Consider the following 17,517-nt stretch of genomic DNA (forward strand, 5'->3'; position numbering starts at 1 on the left):
ATATAATGAACTTGGTGAAGGCAAGGTCATGTGCCTGTAAACTTTGTGCTCTGTTTGAAATTAAAAGAATTGCTTGGCCAACCAGGCTAAAATTTAAATACAAGTACTGTAATATCATTCTGGAGCAGAAAAAAACTTCATGCACTCCCACTATTACATTTCGGAATGGATTTTCCATAATACAATGGGAAATGCAAGAAGAAGCAACGTGATAGCAGTTGTAAAGGAAGTGAACAGGGAATTAGACTAGTACCTTTGTCTTTAATTAGGATAAATTATACTAATATCTCCATGAGTTTAATCAAATTTCACTTGATGTCTTTATCTTCTTTTTTTTTTTACTCTATACAAATATCTCATAATTTATATAAAAAAAACACTATTAGCACCGTATACCTTTCCTGTTAATATAAACCTCCCTTCATTTTTTATGCAGATATATTAATTAGTTTGAACAAAATTATCTTTTAATTCACGTTAGGCTTGTATATATTGGACTGGCTTTGAACAACGTGCTTCAGATCAAAGGAATGAACGTGAACTCTTAATGAATCCAACAACGTCATCTAAATCAAGCTTCTAACATGACCTATCCTCATAATCTTGTATTGTTTTCTAGTTACCATGAATAAAATCAAACACGCAATAGCAGTCACGCAGTTGACGCCAAGCAAGTTTTGCAATATATTTTTAAATAGCTAATGGTATTTCTATAAAGTTATAACCGCACACTTCTCATATCAATACAAGCTATTAAATAAAATCCTAGTCTCATCTTAATTTTCATAATGGGTATGTCCATATCTTACATCATCTACGGACTGATGGAGATTGGGAACGAGTTATACTATTAATTAAAGAAAAACCATCATTTAAGAACGATACGATGGATGGATTATAACGAAATCAATCATTTTCCACATCCCCAATCTCAAGACAACCTACAAGCAGGAGCTGGAACAACCTATATTGGAACTCATCTCATAATCGGCCATAAATTAAAAGAAGTGAGCAACATACAATCATTAAAATGAAGATTTCATTTAAATATTCAATACAGAGTGGTGCTTGTACCTCCTTAAAGGTCATAGGGAGGTCATTAAACAAATAAAAAATGAAATACACCGTGAAGAGCATTTTCTCTGAAATGCCAACGTAAGTGTAGTGTAATGTAATATGGTAAAGAATACTACAAATACTCTAAAAGATAAGTTATAGACTAGCAGTGCCTCATACTCCTACTCTCATAACATGCATCAGCAGATGCGGATTTTTCACAACGAATTTGACATAAAGAATAATAATACATGGCCACGGATGACAAAAGCCTAAGCTGATTGTTCTTTTTTAGCTTGCTTCATGTAATCTTCCATTTCGTTAAGCCACAGATCAGCAAATTCACAGTTTTTCCAAGCTTCAAACCATGGCCCTCCACGAGTATAATGGATGGCCTTAGGCGAAGTAGTGGGATCATTACCAACAATTCTGTTATGCCCCTCAAGAAAGTTCCAAACAAAAGGGATGGATCCAATTTGATCATCCTCAAGCCATTGAAACCTGTGAAGGAAAGCACCATTCTGTGTGTTGACAGTGTCAGGAGTGAGAACACGGTTCTTTGGATGAGCACAGTTATAGAGAACCATTGAAGACCAATTCTTTCTTGGGTACACAGTTTGCACTGCCCCATCCATCTTAGTGGTCTCCTTTGGAGCATAGTCATGCTGAACACACATGATTGCATACTTGTCCTCAATCAAGTTTTTCAATTCCTTGATGTCAGCCAAGTAGAGGAAATCACAATCCACAAACATTGCCCAACCTTGGTAATTGGCAAGGCAAGGTGTCAAGAATCTTGAAAAGGAGAACTCAGTGCTCTCAAACTGGCCCCTCTCACGCCAATACAAGCCACTTTTCCTCAGATCTGACTGTTTAATTGGTATGATCTCAACAGGGATTGAAGACCTTTTCAAGATGGAGTGCCGACATACCTCGTAGGCAAGATCTTCACGAGGGTCATACCCTACGAAGATCTTGAACGGCTTCTTCTCATCCCCATTACTAATTGGCAATGGTGCCTCGGTTTTCCCATTACTCAAACTCATTTCTCGATGTGCCTGTCATGCAACAAAATCAAACATAAATATAAAAGCAATGAAAATAAAATCACAAACACACACACAGGTCACCCCATTTGGCTATAAACAAAAACATAGAAAAACAAGGGCAAAAATCTAATCTTTTTCCATACCCAAGATCACCCAATTGATGTAATGCAATGTAAAAGAATCCGAAAGAAAAACATGAAAAGGTGGAGAGAAAAAGAGAAGGGTAACCGATTACGTTTGAGATAGAAGCAGTGTGTTGTTGGACTTGTTTGGAACAGAGATATTATTTTGAAGGGAAGGGAAGATAAAGCTAGGATTCAGCGGTGACGCACAAGCACACCGACAGTGTTGGAGTTGGACTCATATATATAGACAAAGGAACTTGGAACCAGAGCTATTGATTGATATGCAATGGATGCTTTTTCACGCGAATGTAATAGCTGGCTGGATTACACGTTTTGGTGAATCCAATTCAATGACCCAATCTCATTCGCAAATCAGCTAGCCCAACCCATCGTTTTACTCTTGCCCCCACCCAATTTGAGACTTAATTGATCAATAATTTAATCATCTAAGTAGTACTAAGTCTAGTCTCTTTAAGTAAAATTTCAAGTTGAAACTTTATAAATGGATAAAATGTTGTTGGAAAAGAAAACCCCATTAAAGATCAAGTCAGATTTCTCAGCAGACATTAGTCTTTCGTAAAACTAACACATACTTTATATCAATAATATAATAATAATAAAAATATTTGATAGAAAAAATATGGTTGAAAAAAGATATTTTATTAAAAATGATTATACAAAATTTGCTATAAAAATTAATTATTATTAGCAAAACTAGTCAAGACTTTGTACTTATAATATAATAAAAAACAATATATATATATATTATTACTTACTTAAATTCACATTAAATTTGTATGCTAAAAATTATAATTATAAATATTTTCTCCTGCAAATATACTACTAGTTTTCACTTATAATACCTGTACAATTTTTCTATCTCTGATTATTGTAAATTTAAATCTTCCTTTTCTTTTATCTATCCTTCCTTATGTAAGAACCATATGTTGTTTGAGCCCACTGTATTTTTTTCTTCTTTTTTCCTTTTAGCAATTCATAAGTTTAAAAATATTTATTATAAATTTTAGTTATATAAAATATACATTTATTCTATGTAATTCAAAGATTAAAATACTAGTTTTGAATTAAATTAAAAATAAAAAACAAAAAAACATGGGAGTTTAGTTTAATTACTCTTTAATGCTCCCTACTCAAAAACTCCCAACTTCCAAATTCCCGTGGCGTTGGGCCTGTTGGCGAGTCATAAGCTTTCCGAATACCTGACGTAGAGTTCTCATTCTTCTGTTCAGAAAAATAGGGCCCGAGCCCAAGAAATATGAAAAAAATACTACCCTTTCAAAAGAACAGTTTGGACAAAGGAAGTCCAAGACATCTCAGCAGTGATAAACTCCAACATAGACCATTAAAATTTACAAGTGGGCAGTTGCTTCCTGTACCTTCCAAGTTGTTTCCAGTACTTTTTTTGAATGTTTTTTCACCTTTCATATTGATCATTTCGGAAGCCAAATAAGAGAGTGTATTTTGGAATGTAATTTTACATTCCCAAAGACAAAAAGAAGTGCAGAAAGCAACAGACCTAAGAGTGTCACAAAGCCGACATGGTATTATACATAGCTATCATTTTGTTTATATATTTTAGGTCAAACTAGTTTTTTTAGTTCACTAATTTTTTTTTTAGATTTAATCTGATCCTCTAATTTTTTTAGGTTTAATTTGATTATCTAATTTCTTAAATTGATTCGATTGGATCCTTCACATTAAATTATAAGAAATCATATTTTATGACAGTTTAAAACTATTACTAAATGATTTTAAATCATCAAAAAATACACATTTTTCAAAAAAAATCAATTTTTAAAATTAGAGGATCAAATTGAACCTAAATAATAAATTAGAGTAATAAAAAACTAATTTAACCTATATTTTAATTATACTTTTAATATTATAGAGGTGTGGCTTGCAAGGAATAATACTTTACTTTATTCAATACTTTAAAAAAAAATAAAAACAATACGAGAATATATAATTATTTTTTGATATTATTCCAACCTATAAGTTATTCTTAAATCATTTTAAGAACTGATAACTTTTATAAGACATACCAATGAATCGTATCTTAGTGTCAAAACACAAACCTACTCGTCAAATTATAAATTACTAGCATTTTTTTAATATTGTGCGGTTTCTCTAACCCTTGTCAAAAAAATATCACAGCACTTGACAGAAGCAAGCGTCAAGAGAACTGTGAAAAGAAAAAGGAAAGTTTGGACTAAATTTTGCAAAGAAAAATAAAATATATTCGTACTTGCCAAAGCTGTTGTTCTGTCTAGTGTCATGTAAATTGAAAGAGACCACAAAAAGAGCTATAAGTTGGTATATTGTGTGTCTTGTCTTCGGCCTCCTTAAAGAAAACATGAGTAACATCGATGACCATGAGTTGTGACTTGTGAGTTCATTCATATAATAATAAGAGATGTTAGAGGGGTATTGATACAAACAAGAATCTGGTGCATTTAGATTTGGACCACACTGACTTTGGTCCAAGTAAGAGGGCAGGGTGTGGGCCCAGGTCAAATTTCATTTTCACTTGGTGCTTTGGGCCCATGGGCCATGGGCCGTGGGCCCGGCCCTCTTCAGCCTCATCACGTGTGGTTGCTGTCCTCTAAAGGGGTGTCAGCAGGGTGAGGGGATACATTACATACTTTTCCTCTTCACCTAACTCCATCCATTGTCTGAATGTTTGGTTTCACCATAGATATTTCAAACGACAAAACTTAGATACTATACTATTATAGCTGTTTTTGGTGTTCTCACGCGGATTTGAACATAAAGAAAAGAACATACGGTGTTGTATGGTCCTTTGAATTCAAATAAAAATGTCAATGTGTTATTTAAACATAAGTTATGTCACTTCAAAAATATTTTAAGTAAAAGAAAAACCTATGAAATTTAAATATAAGTTACATCACTTTAAAATTAATTATGTCAAACATTTATCTAAACATAATATTTAATTTTGAGGGCATAAAAATAAAACGTACTCACTGAGAGAAAAAATGGCCTCATGGAAGGAGCCGAGAGATTTCAAGGAAAGAAAAATGAATATACAATCATGGTAGACTGTCTGTTTGAAAATAAAAAATTATTAGGTGCATATGATATATCAGGTTGAAAATATTTTGGTGTCACAGAATATATACCACTTCATTCAACTTTCCTTGTTCCCCAAAATTGTGTTTTCACTGTACTATTATTATCAGTTGTTTCTCAAAGTGATGCTTTCACTTTTCACCGTGAATACAACTAACTGTAACGACTACTTTCATAACATTTTTATATTTTTTTCTTCTTAATATAAATTTAGTTTCTACAATTTAGTATTTTTTAATTTTTGTTTTTGTAAAATTATTATTTTTTTTTACTCCTTAAGACAATTTAGATAATACTTAAAACAAACATAATTTATAAGAATTAAAAATAAAATAAAATTTACAAGAATAAAAAAATTTAAATTACAAAAACAAAAAATATATTTAAGTAAGCATAATTATGTTGAGAATGGACGGGAGTGGTTTGGCGAATGATGGTAATCATCAACTTCATCATGACACTTGGATCTTCAACGGTTTCAGCAATATCAATTTAAAAAGTGATTTCGTATTTTAAATGTATTCATAGTTAATTGCTAGCCTAATTAATTGAATCATGCACAGTCTTCATTTTTCATATCTTCGGTTTAGATTTTTTTTTCTTAATAAAACTAGTAGAAAAATTAATTAGAAATTAGAAAAATGAAAATTCGTAGTTGCAAATTAAAAAAATTAACTTATTCAATTATAAATATTTGATAAAATTAATTACTAAAAACTTATTTATGAAACAATCAAATAAGTTTTTCAATAAATAAAAATATTAAAAAACTAAATGAAATTTCTTTCCGAAATTATCCTTAAACTAATTTTCAAACATAATTTAATTTCCCCAATTTTTTTCCTGATGCCTTTCTCTTGAACAAATAGTGGATGGAAGGGGTGAAGAGTGATGATAATAATTAGAGAGAGGAGTAGATGAGGGTTGTAATAAAGGGAGAAGAAACCAAACCTACTCACTCAACTAAACTAAACTAAAGAAAAGAATAATAAAAAGGAGAAGATGGTTTAGAATTGGTTTGAGAAGAGAAGAGTGGGGGAGGAGAGATGAGTAAGTGGCCTTTCACAATATCTCAGTGGCAGGAACTGGAACATCAAGCTTTAATTTACAAATACATGGTGGCTGGTCTTCCTGTGCCTCCTGATCTAGTCATTCCCATTCAGAACAGCTTCCACTCCATTTCCCAAACCTTCTTGCACCATCCCTCTACCACCAGTGAGTTTCTCTAATTTTCAAAATCAACCACTGCACATTCTTTTGCCTTTGTTGTAGATGTAGACTATAGGTAAAGACTAGGATTGTGATGTCATTTTATGTACTCCCCAAACATTGCATTTGCATTTGCATATTGACCCCCTTTGTACCTAAAACACCTGCACTGAATTTGGGGTAGGCTAGGGGTACCTGACAACTCACCATTCCATATTTGGTAAACGTGCCTTTGCAGTTTGCAATTATATTCCGCATCTTTACTGAGAATTTTATATAGGAAATTGTTGAGAGGAACACAGATTTGTGATTGTTGATTGGTTATTTGGTCCCCCTTCTCTTCAGCTTTCTTTCTTTAATACTCAATGAACTATGCAGTTCTGTAGTTTTTCACCTATGCTATGCTTATGTATGTACTGCACATTTTGATAATGTCTTGTTTGTGACCTAGGGCTTGTCTAGATATTAGTGATAAAGTAGAGGTGGGAAACTAACTGTGCATGTAAATTTGCAGTGAGTTATTGTTCCTTCTATGGGAAGAAGGTGGACCCGGAGCCAGGACGATGCAGGAGGACTGATGGGAAAAAGTGGAGGTGCTCCAAGGAAGCCTACCCAGACTCCAAGTACTGTGAGCGACACATGCACCGTGGCCGCAACCGTTCAAGAAAGCCTGTGGAATCACAAACTATGACACAGTCATCATCCAATGTGTCATCATTGACTGTAACTGCTGGCAGCAGCACCAGTGCAACTGGAAATTTCCAGAACCTTTCCACCACAAATGCATATGGTAATCCCCAAGGGACTGCTTCTGGAACAGACCAAACCCACTATCACATGGATTCCATTCCCTATGGGATCCCAAGTAAAGAATACAGGTATGGACATTTTTATTTCACGTTATTTACTAGAATCATCTTGCTTGCCATATTTTAAGAAACTGCCTAGAGCCTATGCGTCTGCTTGTTATTGAGTTTCAAATTTCAATATTGTTATCTGAATTTGATGCAGTTCTTTGATTTCTATTCCATGTAGATGAATTTTTGTTATATAGATCATGATATGCTTAGTTTTTGTAATTTGGGCCCATATTATTGTCACTTTGTTTCCAGTAAGAAATATGTTTACCTGCTACACTTGATAATTCCAGGTAACCATTGGATGTCAGAATGGCAGCTTTTTCCTGTTTACTTCATTCTAATCACTGTTCTGGGCCCTGATGTCTTTGTGCAGCTTTTGAATTCTGTAGCGATTTATGAGAATGGTGGGGTTGTGTTTGACTTTGGTTATATTGTTGCATAGATCTCAACTCACTTGATTTTGTTGTTAGAATGACATTACTGCAGAAGTATCCGTTAAATTTTCTTTCAAACTTTGTCAAAAAACAGACAAAACTGTTAACTACCTGAATTCGCTTCATCTTCTGTCCAAAATTGTTTTGTGATGTTGAAGACACGAGTTATAGTTCTTTCCCTTAATCCTAAACTATTTTTGGTTTTTTGGTACAATTTATATTTTGTTCTATTTACTTGTCTCGGTGATTCTCCAACATATGAAGTAGGCAGAATATGGAAAGCCTCATGAATTGAAATTGCCAACAAACTACAAACTCCTCATTCGGTTTCTTGACTAAATTATGAGGGAGAAAGATGGTCATTTAATTGCCTTTTTTTCACTTCCATTAATTTATTCTTGAATTATGAAGTGCACTGTGAAACATCCTAGGATGCTAATTGCCTAATATGTCTTTCTGCAATATCTGTCATGTGGGGATAATGGGAAAGGTAGGTGCACTGATTTAATGTCCTACAGTTTTCTTTTTGTTAGAAAGGAAATGTTACGTTTTCCTTTATTCATTTGCAATCACTTTTGGTTGTGCTTCATGTGATTGCTGTCTATATAATTTCAAAAACAAATAATGATGCATATATATATATATATATATATATATATATATATATATATATATATATATATATATATATATGTATGTATGCATTATAAAAGATAAAGATAAAGAATTGGCCCCTCCAAAGTATAGGATGCACCACCTTTGATAAGAAGATCTAGGTATTTGATTTTTCCAAATTCATACTAAGCTATCATATTGCTTTTACTTTATAAAATTTCAAACAGTTGATTTGTTGATTAATAATAATGGAAACTCTTTACTTTAGAGGATCCTAATCTTAATATAAGGGACAGTGTATAACACCCTATGCAGATCACATCTAGTCCTCTGAATTGAACTTTAATGGAATTGATCTTATAGAAGTATGGCGTCAGAATTAATACCATCTTGATGATGCAAATGCTTGAGGGTTCTCAGGCTAAAAAAAGGAAAGTTGGAATTGATGCTTAAGCTTTTAACTCTAGTGGAGTTTGTTATAGAGAGACTTTGAATTTAAGATGTCCTTGCACTCTGAGAAGTTTCAGCACCACTGCTTCCACCATATATGTTAGAAATTTGAATATATGCTCATTTTTTCTTCATTACATATTTGACTGCTACAAATCTGTTCAGTTAAAAAAAATGAAGTCTGAAATGCTTCAATTTTACTGAATAATACTAACTTTATTGGTGGCTCTGCACTAGTCCATTGCTCTTTTCTGTCTTTGGATCTGTTATTCTTGTGTTGCTGCCCCATTATCATCAATGTGAGTATTTGCTTCCACCATTCAATTTAATCATTTAGGAATCTTGTTCCACCAACATGATAAGTTTTGTTGTTTAAATAAACATGATTGCCGAATATTTTAGCAAGATCCTTATTTTTCTCCTACTGAATTGTGGGTAATCTTTATTTGAAACAAGCAGGTATTTTCAAGGATCTAAATCTGAGGAACATAGTTTCTTGTCCAAAACTTTAGGAAGCAACAGGGTTCTACACATGGAGCCACAGATGGACAACACTTTGATGCCAACCGGTGGAGTTGCCTCATTCTCTACATTGAGATCAAATAATAATTCCATGTTGCAGGGTGATTATCTGCAGCCTTCTTTCTTATCTAGTGAATATGCCTCGGCAGAAACTGTGAAGCAAGAGGGTCAGTCCCTTCGACCGTTCTTTGATGAATGGCCTAAAAGCAGGGACTCATGGTCTGGTCTGGAAGATGAGAGATCCAATCACACTCAACTCTCAATATCCATTCCTATGTCATCGTCAAATTTCTCTGCAACTAGCTCTCATTCCCCACATGGTGAGATTTAAATTGGGCCATGTTGAATGAAGCATTTACCAACCACCTGAATCCTGTAATTATATTGTTGTAGACAACTAAGAACCACCCCGTTGGGTTCTGAAAGGACCAAAGAGACCCTGCTTTGTTGTATTTTCTCTAGTTTAGACTCTAGCTCCCGGGTTTTGTGCACTTTCTGTTGAGCAAGTTGTCTACCACTGTGGAACTTCCTCTGGTGTGAGTGGATTTTAATAGAATCCATCAACTTTCTTGTTTTCCATCTAATGAACAAACAACAGTGTTTTGTCCTGATTTAATGGATGTTGAATGAAGTTTCTGGTTTTGTTCATGAATTAACGCATCCCTTGAAATTCTTTTTGGGAGTTTGATTTTGAGAAAAACCTTGAAATTTGGCACTAGACTATTAGCTGGCGGCAAAAATAAGAAAAATTTATCATGATATTTATCGATTCAATTGAACATAACAAAGTGTTATGGAAGCTAAATATGTGCCATGAATACATTTTATATAATATTGTACTATATAGGTGAATTGAGTTTTTGGGCCAAAAAAAGTGAATAGGGTTACATGACTTTCAAGGCCTATTGGCATAGGCGTAGCCCAGCTTGCATTAAAAAGGCGAATTTTAGTTATATCTTCTACTCCGTTGCTATAGAAAATGAGGATTGAGTTTCTTAGGGTGTGTTTGGTTTGCATTTTCATTTTCTGTTTTTATTTCTTGTTTTTATTTTCTGAAAACTGTTTTCATTTTCAAAAGATTAGAATTCTGAAAATATGTTTGGTTTGACTTCTTATTTTCTATTTTCATGAAATAAAAATACTGAAAATTTATGATATATTGACTTCTTCTCTTTTTGTATTTTTAGATTTGTTTAAAATTACATTTATTATCACCACAATTTTATTTTATCCGAAATGAGGTTTCTGTTCTCAACTGAAAACACTGAAAACGAAAATTTATTGTTTTCATTTTCTGGTTGTTTTCCTGTTTTCATTTTCACTGAAAATGTTTTCAGAAATCCAACCAAACACATTTTCATCACCGTTTTCTGTTTTCAGTGAAAATGAAAACAGTAAATAACCAAACCAAACACCCTCTTAAGTGCCCGATTAATTTCAAGTTTTGGTAAAATTGTTTCTGATCAAATTAATTTTAAATTCTTAAATGTGATTGAAATACTTGTTCAAAATAGTCTTACATACAAATTATGTATTAGAGTGTGTGAAAATGATTGTGGAGTAAAATTGAATGGATTTTTAAGGGGTGTTTGGTTTGTATTTTCATTTTCTGTTTTCATTTTCTGAAAACTGTTTTCATTTTTAAAATATTAGAATTTTGAAAATATGTTTGATTTGACTTCTTGTTTTCTGTTTTCAGACATAAAAACACTGAAAATTTATGATATATTGACTTCTTATCTTTTTTATATTTTTAGGTTTGCTTAAAATCACATTCCTTGTCATCGTATTTTCATTTGATCCAAAATGAGGTTCATGTTTTCAACTGAAAAACTAAACGAGATTTTATTGTTTTCATTTTCTGGTTGTTTCCTATTTTCATTTTCACTGAAAAATGTTTTAAAAAATCCAACCAAATATATTTTCATCATCATTTTCTATTTTCAGTGAAAATGAAAACAGAAAATAGTTAAACCAAACACCCCCTAAATTATTTCTTCTAGTTCAATCCATTTTTTTTACTGTATAAAAGAGATAACAAAGATTGAACATAAGACTTTCTACAAGTACAAAACAAATACAAACTATTCCACTAGGCTGACCTTAGTGGGTTTAGTACTTTAGTTCAATCCATGTTTTGGTTGGCTTATTGTGGCTTATGGTTGGTTTATACATAACATACAGATAGATATAAAATATTTGAAGTTGACGGTTAGAAATTAATTATTTTAACAACATAGGGATTCAAAGTGGGTTTTAAAGTAAAATATCAATTTACTAAATTCAACCTAATGGTGAGGAATTTATATAGTACTATATGAGATTTTAGGTTCAAATCTCATCATTGTCATTATAAAAAAACATAAAAAATTAATCCTTTGTGACTTATACAATTAGTAGGATCAAACGGAGGATTCACCCACAAAAAAAGACCAAACGGAGGAAAGAGGGAAAAGAATCTATGTGTTTATACAAACATGTGTCTCATGCCTTTTTTTTGTCAACTACCTCATGCCTTTTGTTGTTTCATGATTTGACAACAGTGCAGTGCCAAAACCTCAAGAAAATTTTGTCGAAAAAAAAAACATTAACAATCTGAATTGTTGTGAACAAAATGAATTTCACAACAGTGCAGTGCCAAAAGCTCAACATGGATTTTTGAATAATACTGTAGTGAACTTGTTGTCTATTTTAATTCTTCTGAATTCAGCACCACAAGCAATTTGGAAGCTAGCTAAAATAGTCCACAGTCAGCTTTAAAGAACCAAAATGAGTCCTACCTATACTGTAAGCAGGCTCCAGTCTAAAATATGATCATTTAGATTACATTTCTACATTTTACTTCCCCATACCAGCTAATATTATTATTGGTTACTAGATTGCTGAGAAATAGCAAGATGGAATATGAAATGAATCTTTTTTCCTTGAATGTGTTCTTTCAATTTGAAATTTTGAGTTGTCTTGCACCCAAAAAAAGAAAGCGAAAGAAATTTTGAATAATGTATGGTGACTCATTTGCATTAGACTCTCTGGACTATTTTTTAAGACAAACTAAGGTGCAGTATCTTAAACACTTTTGGAATTATATTTCATTTGAAATTATTAAACCATTTAAAGAATGAGTTTAATTTCTATGCAGTGTTTACTCTTTACACCTAAGTTTTTGTCATTTTTGTTAACCCTTTTTTGTTCCTTAAGTGTTTCTGTTTGTCTAAAGATCTGCCTTAAGGAAATGTTATTTGGTTTTAGTTAAAAGGATGAAGTGAAATGAGTCCTAAACATGCTGAATTCCATTGCCACTAACATGCTGATGAATTTAGAGATGTTTGGTTTTGTTTGTCTGGGACCAGAAATTACATAAAAGTAATATATATAATTCAGATTCATATTTTTCACAATTCCTACAATATGAAGAGATCGAGATAAGAAGAAAAGTATGTAGTAAGATAAGTAATATGATGGAAAGAGACAGAGAAAAAATGCATTATAAAGAAATGTTTTTAAGAAAAGAAAAGAATGAAAATAACAATATTCATTACATAATCATTTCGTTAAGCAATAAAACAAAGGCAGCTTCCTCCTTTGATTTCATTAGGCGTCCCCTAAGTCTCCCACGTACACGAACTGATGAACACCCATTTTTAATTGAGTAATGAGAAATCACACATTTAATTACTTTTTTGTCTCGTTTCCTTTGCTGTCAGCTGGCTGGCTATCACTGTTTTGTGTTGCTTGCTGCCACACACTAGTCACTGCTGTTCTGCTCTCTGGAGTTCAACTCTAAAAACTGCATTGATTTCATACTTCCCTTAATTAACGATGAATAACTTACATGTATTATAAGAAGCTTACATTAGATTATATACTTCCCTTAATACTCTGAAAATGCATCAACAACTAATGCTTTGTCACCTGTATATTTTCGTCATTCTTCTATGCATGACCGGTGGCAAGTTTAGAATAAGAAGAAGAAAAATGCTAACAATTCAACATTGGTCAAAAAAGTAAAAAGATGTACTATTTTATTCATGAATTTGTTTTCTTTTTTCCGGGATTACCCCTAGAATGCTTATCTCAAGCCCACATTAATTTAAAGAAACAATGTTGGCTTTACAAGGGAAATAAAGATTTATCTTGAAACAAAATACATAAAAAAAATATTACACCAATCATATGCAACAGAATTGTTTAACACTAGTTTGGTATAGGAGTTTCAAATTTAGTATGGTCCCACCAAAAAGCTTTTCAATGCAAATAAGAGATGAAAAGAAGTGAAATGTCCACTGAAAAATTGTTTCCAAAAGAGCCCCCTGATCATCATCCTCTTAGTTGTGCAACGCATGACTAAGTCTTAAAAGTCCTCTTGTTCTTAAAGTGACATGGAATTAATCATTTAATTTAATTGGCATATAATCAATTATGCCTTAGAATTGATTATATGCCATTTTTAAAAATAAAAACATCATTGTTTTGTGGAAAATTATACCAACAAGCATATATTTAACAAGGAACAAATGAGAATTTTGTTAATGCACATTTTCTTTTCTTTTCTTACCTATCAATTATTTTAATTTAAATATTTCTGATCTTTTTTACTCTGTTTCACTTCAACCCAACAAAATCTTATTTTACACTTTCTTTCTACTCTATTACACTTTTATTATTTTTCTTTCTTTATAACCAAACACAATGCAACTTCACTTCTACTTAGAATAGTCTTGCTATGTAAGCAGCACATGTACTGACCTAGGATGAGTTATACATTAATTGCAGCGCATGTGGGAATGTGTGTTTTCAACAGATACTATAATACTATATGGTCACTGTAAAAAGTAAAAACAGTTGCAGCGGCGAAGGGAAACTGCTGCTCATTCTCGTCATGTATGTAACTTTTTTTACATAGCTTAAAAAATTCATCTGGAACATTAATGGTGGCAAAGGATATAATGGGCCCTATTAATATACTATCTAATCAATTAACTTGCCCTAAGGGCTAATTAATCTCATTAATACAAAGTTATATTGTCGTAGACGTAGTTGGGAAAATTAAGCATGCACGTTTCTCATGCTTCTCTTAGCCTAACGAACACCTTCCTCCCATTCCAAGCTCGCTTTTCCCGAGTTCTAGATTTCTTTGATTAAATTTTCAAAAAAGGACAATAATTAATGTGTAAAGCATTGTGTTTTGCTGCTTTTCTTCTGTGAGCACTTCTTTTTACCCAATATCTTAAGAACATTTGTTATATCATTCTCTTTTTAAATGAAATTTGGGATTTACATCCAACGTTACAAATTGTTATTTGGGACTCCATAATTCATTCTTTTCTTAAATTTGTGCGTAATCACTCATTAAATTTCTTGGTACGCAATTTGATGATTCGACAATCACTCATTATCTTTTGCGGTTGCCCTGTCTATTGTGCTATTTGGACTCAACAATATCAAGAAATTTTAGTGTGTTCTTACTTCTAAGAATTGTTGAGATTTTTTTATTTTTTCTGCCGTTGACTTATTGTGGTTTCATGTTGTGTTTTTATCGAATTTGTTATCTATACATAGTACTTTTCCTTGCAATGGTCGAAATGCTAATTGTGAAATCAGTGCATAAATTCATAAGTTCGAATTTTAACTATGAAGGTATTCCTGCAACTTTGATTGCTAATATTTTCAATTGATGTGTTTTATTATCATAGCTTGGACATTAAAAATATATGTATTACTGAGCGAGCAATTTCCTCCAAAATATGGTTAAAAAAAATATGTAAAACATAATATCAGTGTTGCGGAAGGGGAGGGTTGGGAATTCAATCCTAATATCAAAGCATTCCCCAGGTTAAGCATTCTTGGACATTTATTATAGTAATTTCTAATTTATAAGAGAGCTTCAACATTATTCTAAAAAAAAAAATCTTAATTAAGGTGATATTAAATAAAAAGAGAGAGAGAGTTTCAACATTAACGGCCGGACATTTGTAGCACGCCAAAATAATGCCTACTATATACTGTAGGATTTTTCCTGCTAAAATCCTCAAATCTTACTCCAAATCAAAACACATGGAAGAATAAATACTGATACTGCAGTGCCTTTCTCTTTTTTGTCCTGTGTCTAGTTCTTTTTCTCCCTTTTAAGCGGATATCAGATATTAAAAATAAAAATGAAAATATATATTTTTTTAAAATAAATTAATTATTATATAAAAAGCATAAATTAGAACTATTTAACACGTGCCTTTTAAGTAATTAGAAATATTTAATATGGCGCGTATGATTATTTTTAACCAATATCTTTAAAACCCTTGTTAGCAAGTTACACACATCACACATGCATGCACTCCTTGCAATTTGCATTATGGTCTAATTAAAATATCAAACGATGGCATGGAGGCTAGCTAGTTATATAAATTATCAGCCGAATAAACATTTTTAAAATCCGATATCTACAATCAGGAAATAATAATAATAATAAAAAAGCACTGCAAGGTCTGTATATATATATACACAAATATGCTCATTGCAAATGTCAATAAAGGCGCGCACAGCACATATAGGGCTGTTGAATAATGTAAAAATAAAGGAAAACGTTGAGTCTATGCTCTCATTTTGTGGTAGACAGCTGTAAGAAAAATAGAGAGATAGTGAAAAATACAATAAGTAAATAAGTTGAAAAATGAAATAAAAAAGAAAAAGTGAAAATATAAATGAAATATTTAATCAATTGATTGAGCAGTGCATATAAATAATAATACCTTGCTGGGGTCATTAAGCTAGCTAGGCATGTGGTTAATATCTAAAACAACAAATAAAACATAGATAAAGAAAAAGGAATCATATTCTCCCAGTTAGAATGTTCCAGTTGTTACAAAATAAGTGTTTTCGATCTCTATAGGATCTCTAATGGAAGCAAAAAGGGAAAAAGCTGATTTTGTTATTTTAATCTTGGACGTGGCAATGAACTTGGCCTCCGCCATCGATTTTCATCTTCCACACCACGACGTCTATTGTGGGCAGACTTCAAATAACAAGGGACAAAACGGGAAATAAAATCAACTATACAAAAGGGAACAAGTCAGTAATCAAAGCCCTTGATTTTACTTAATCTTAACCATTTAATTTTAAATTCTAATAAATTTTTTGTCTTTAAAATAATATTTTTATACTTATATTATTATCTTCAAATTTATTTATTTTATATTTTACATTAATTTGATTTAAAAATATATAAAAAGTTGTATTATTTATTCATACACCATTTGATGTGTTTGATCTCTCTTCATAACATCTCCCTAACATTTTATATTTATCTCCCTTAATTGTATTATTTATTATAAAAATTATTATACAAATAATATTAATATATATATATATATATATATATATATATATATATATATATATTCTTTTATTGAAAGCAATACTTTTCCACAATTATCACAAGACTAATCAATCTCTCAAAGAGTGTAAATCATTGAAGTGAGTTTTATTTTTTCTAACAAAGTATTTTTATTGGCAGAGTCTTAAAATTATTTTTTTCTCAACATACTTATTTAAAAAATCCGACTATTTATTAACTATTCTTAACCATATGGGTAGAAATAACATTTATCAACCTAAAATAATAGTGTTACAATGTTAGCCAACATGAATCACATATCATGACTTTATTTTTATAGGTATAATCTAAGTCCATTTTTTCAAAGACCTGACTCAAAACATTGAATTCTCTCACCCTATCTCTACCATTTTTCACCGAACCTTAATAAACCCCATATATAGGTTAACAAACATAAGATCACTTATTAAGACCTCATCTGCACCATTGACGCAACGGAAAACAAGTTGAGAAATTAATTTTTAAGTTTTAACTGCTTGGAGTTTCACTTTTTTGTTTTAGCCATTTTTTACTAACAATTCTGTAAATAAAAAAACAAATGAAAAATTATATTACCACTATGTTACGTGTTGTAAGACTTAATTAAAAGAGAGAGAAAACCCATCAAATCCAATTAAAAAAAAGAGAGGGAAAAAATTCTGGAAAATGGTTTTTCTATAGATAAATAGTGAGTATGGTATTTTAGTGGGGAATTTA

At 31.7% G+C, this 17,517-nt stretch overlaps 2 protein-coding genes across 3 annotated transcripts; one reads left to right on the forward strand and one right to left on the reverse strand.

The window, feature by feature from the left end:
- Window positions 1-1,017: 1,017 nt before the first annotated feature.
- On the reverse strand, window positions 1,018-2,490 carry LOC114372929 (protein CDI-like). Of its 2 annotated transcripts, none has more exons than XM_028330494.1 (2): window positions 2,341-2,490; window positions 1,018-2,114 (listed from the first exon to the last, which is right to left on the reverse strand). In XM_028330494.1, the coding sequence occupies exon 2, from the start codon at window positions 2,100-2,102 to the stop codon at window positions 1,329-1,331; it is 774 nt and encodes a 257-aa protein (XP_028186295.1). In that variant the 5' UTR covers window positions 2,103-2,114; window positions 2,341-2,490; the 3' UTR covers window positions 1,018-1,328. The 2 variants fall into 2 exon arrangements, with proteins under 2 accessions (XP_028186295.1, XP_028186296.1); XM_028330495.1 differs by having other exon boundaries at window positions 2,249-2,480.
- A 3,761-nt stretch (window positions 2,491-6,251) lies between these two features.
- LOC114374587 (growth-regulating factor 4-like) lies at window positions 6,252-10,087 on the forward strand. The gene is made up of 3 exons (XM_028332246.1): window positions 6,252-6,556; window positions 7,065-7,428; window positions 9,369-10,087. The coding sequence occupies exons 1-3, from the start codon at window positions 6,388-6,390 to the stop codon at window positions 9,760-9,762; spliced, it is 927 nt and encodes a 308-aa protein (XP_028188047.1). The 5' UTR covers window positions 6,252-6,387; the 3' UTR covers window positions 9,763-10,087.
- The last annotated feature ends 7,430 nt before the right edge of the window (window positions 10,088-17,517 follow it).

Source organism: Glycine soja, chromosome 11, assembly GCF_004193775.1.
Source record: "Glycine soja cultivar W05 chromosome 11, ASM419377v2, whole genome shotgun sequence".
Taxonomy (NCBI): domain Eukaryota; kingdom Viridiplantae; phylum Streptophyta; class Magnoliopsida; order Fabales; family Fabaceae; genus Glycine; species Glycine soja.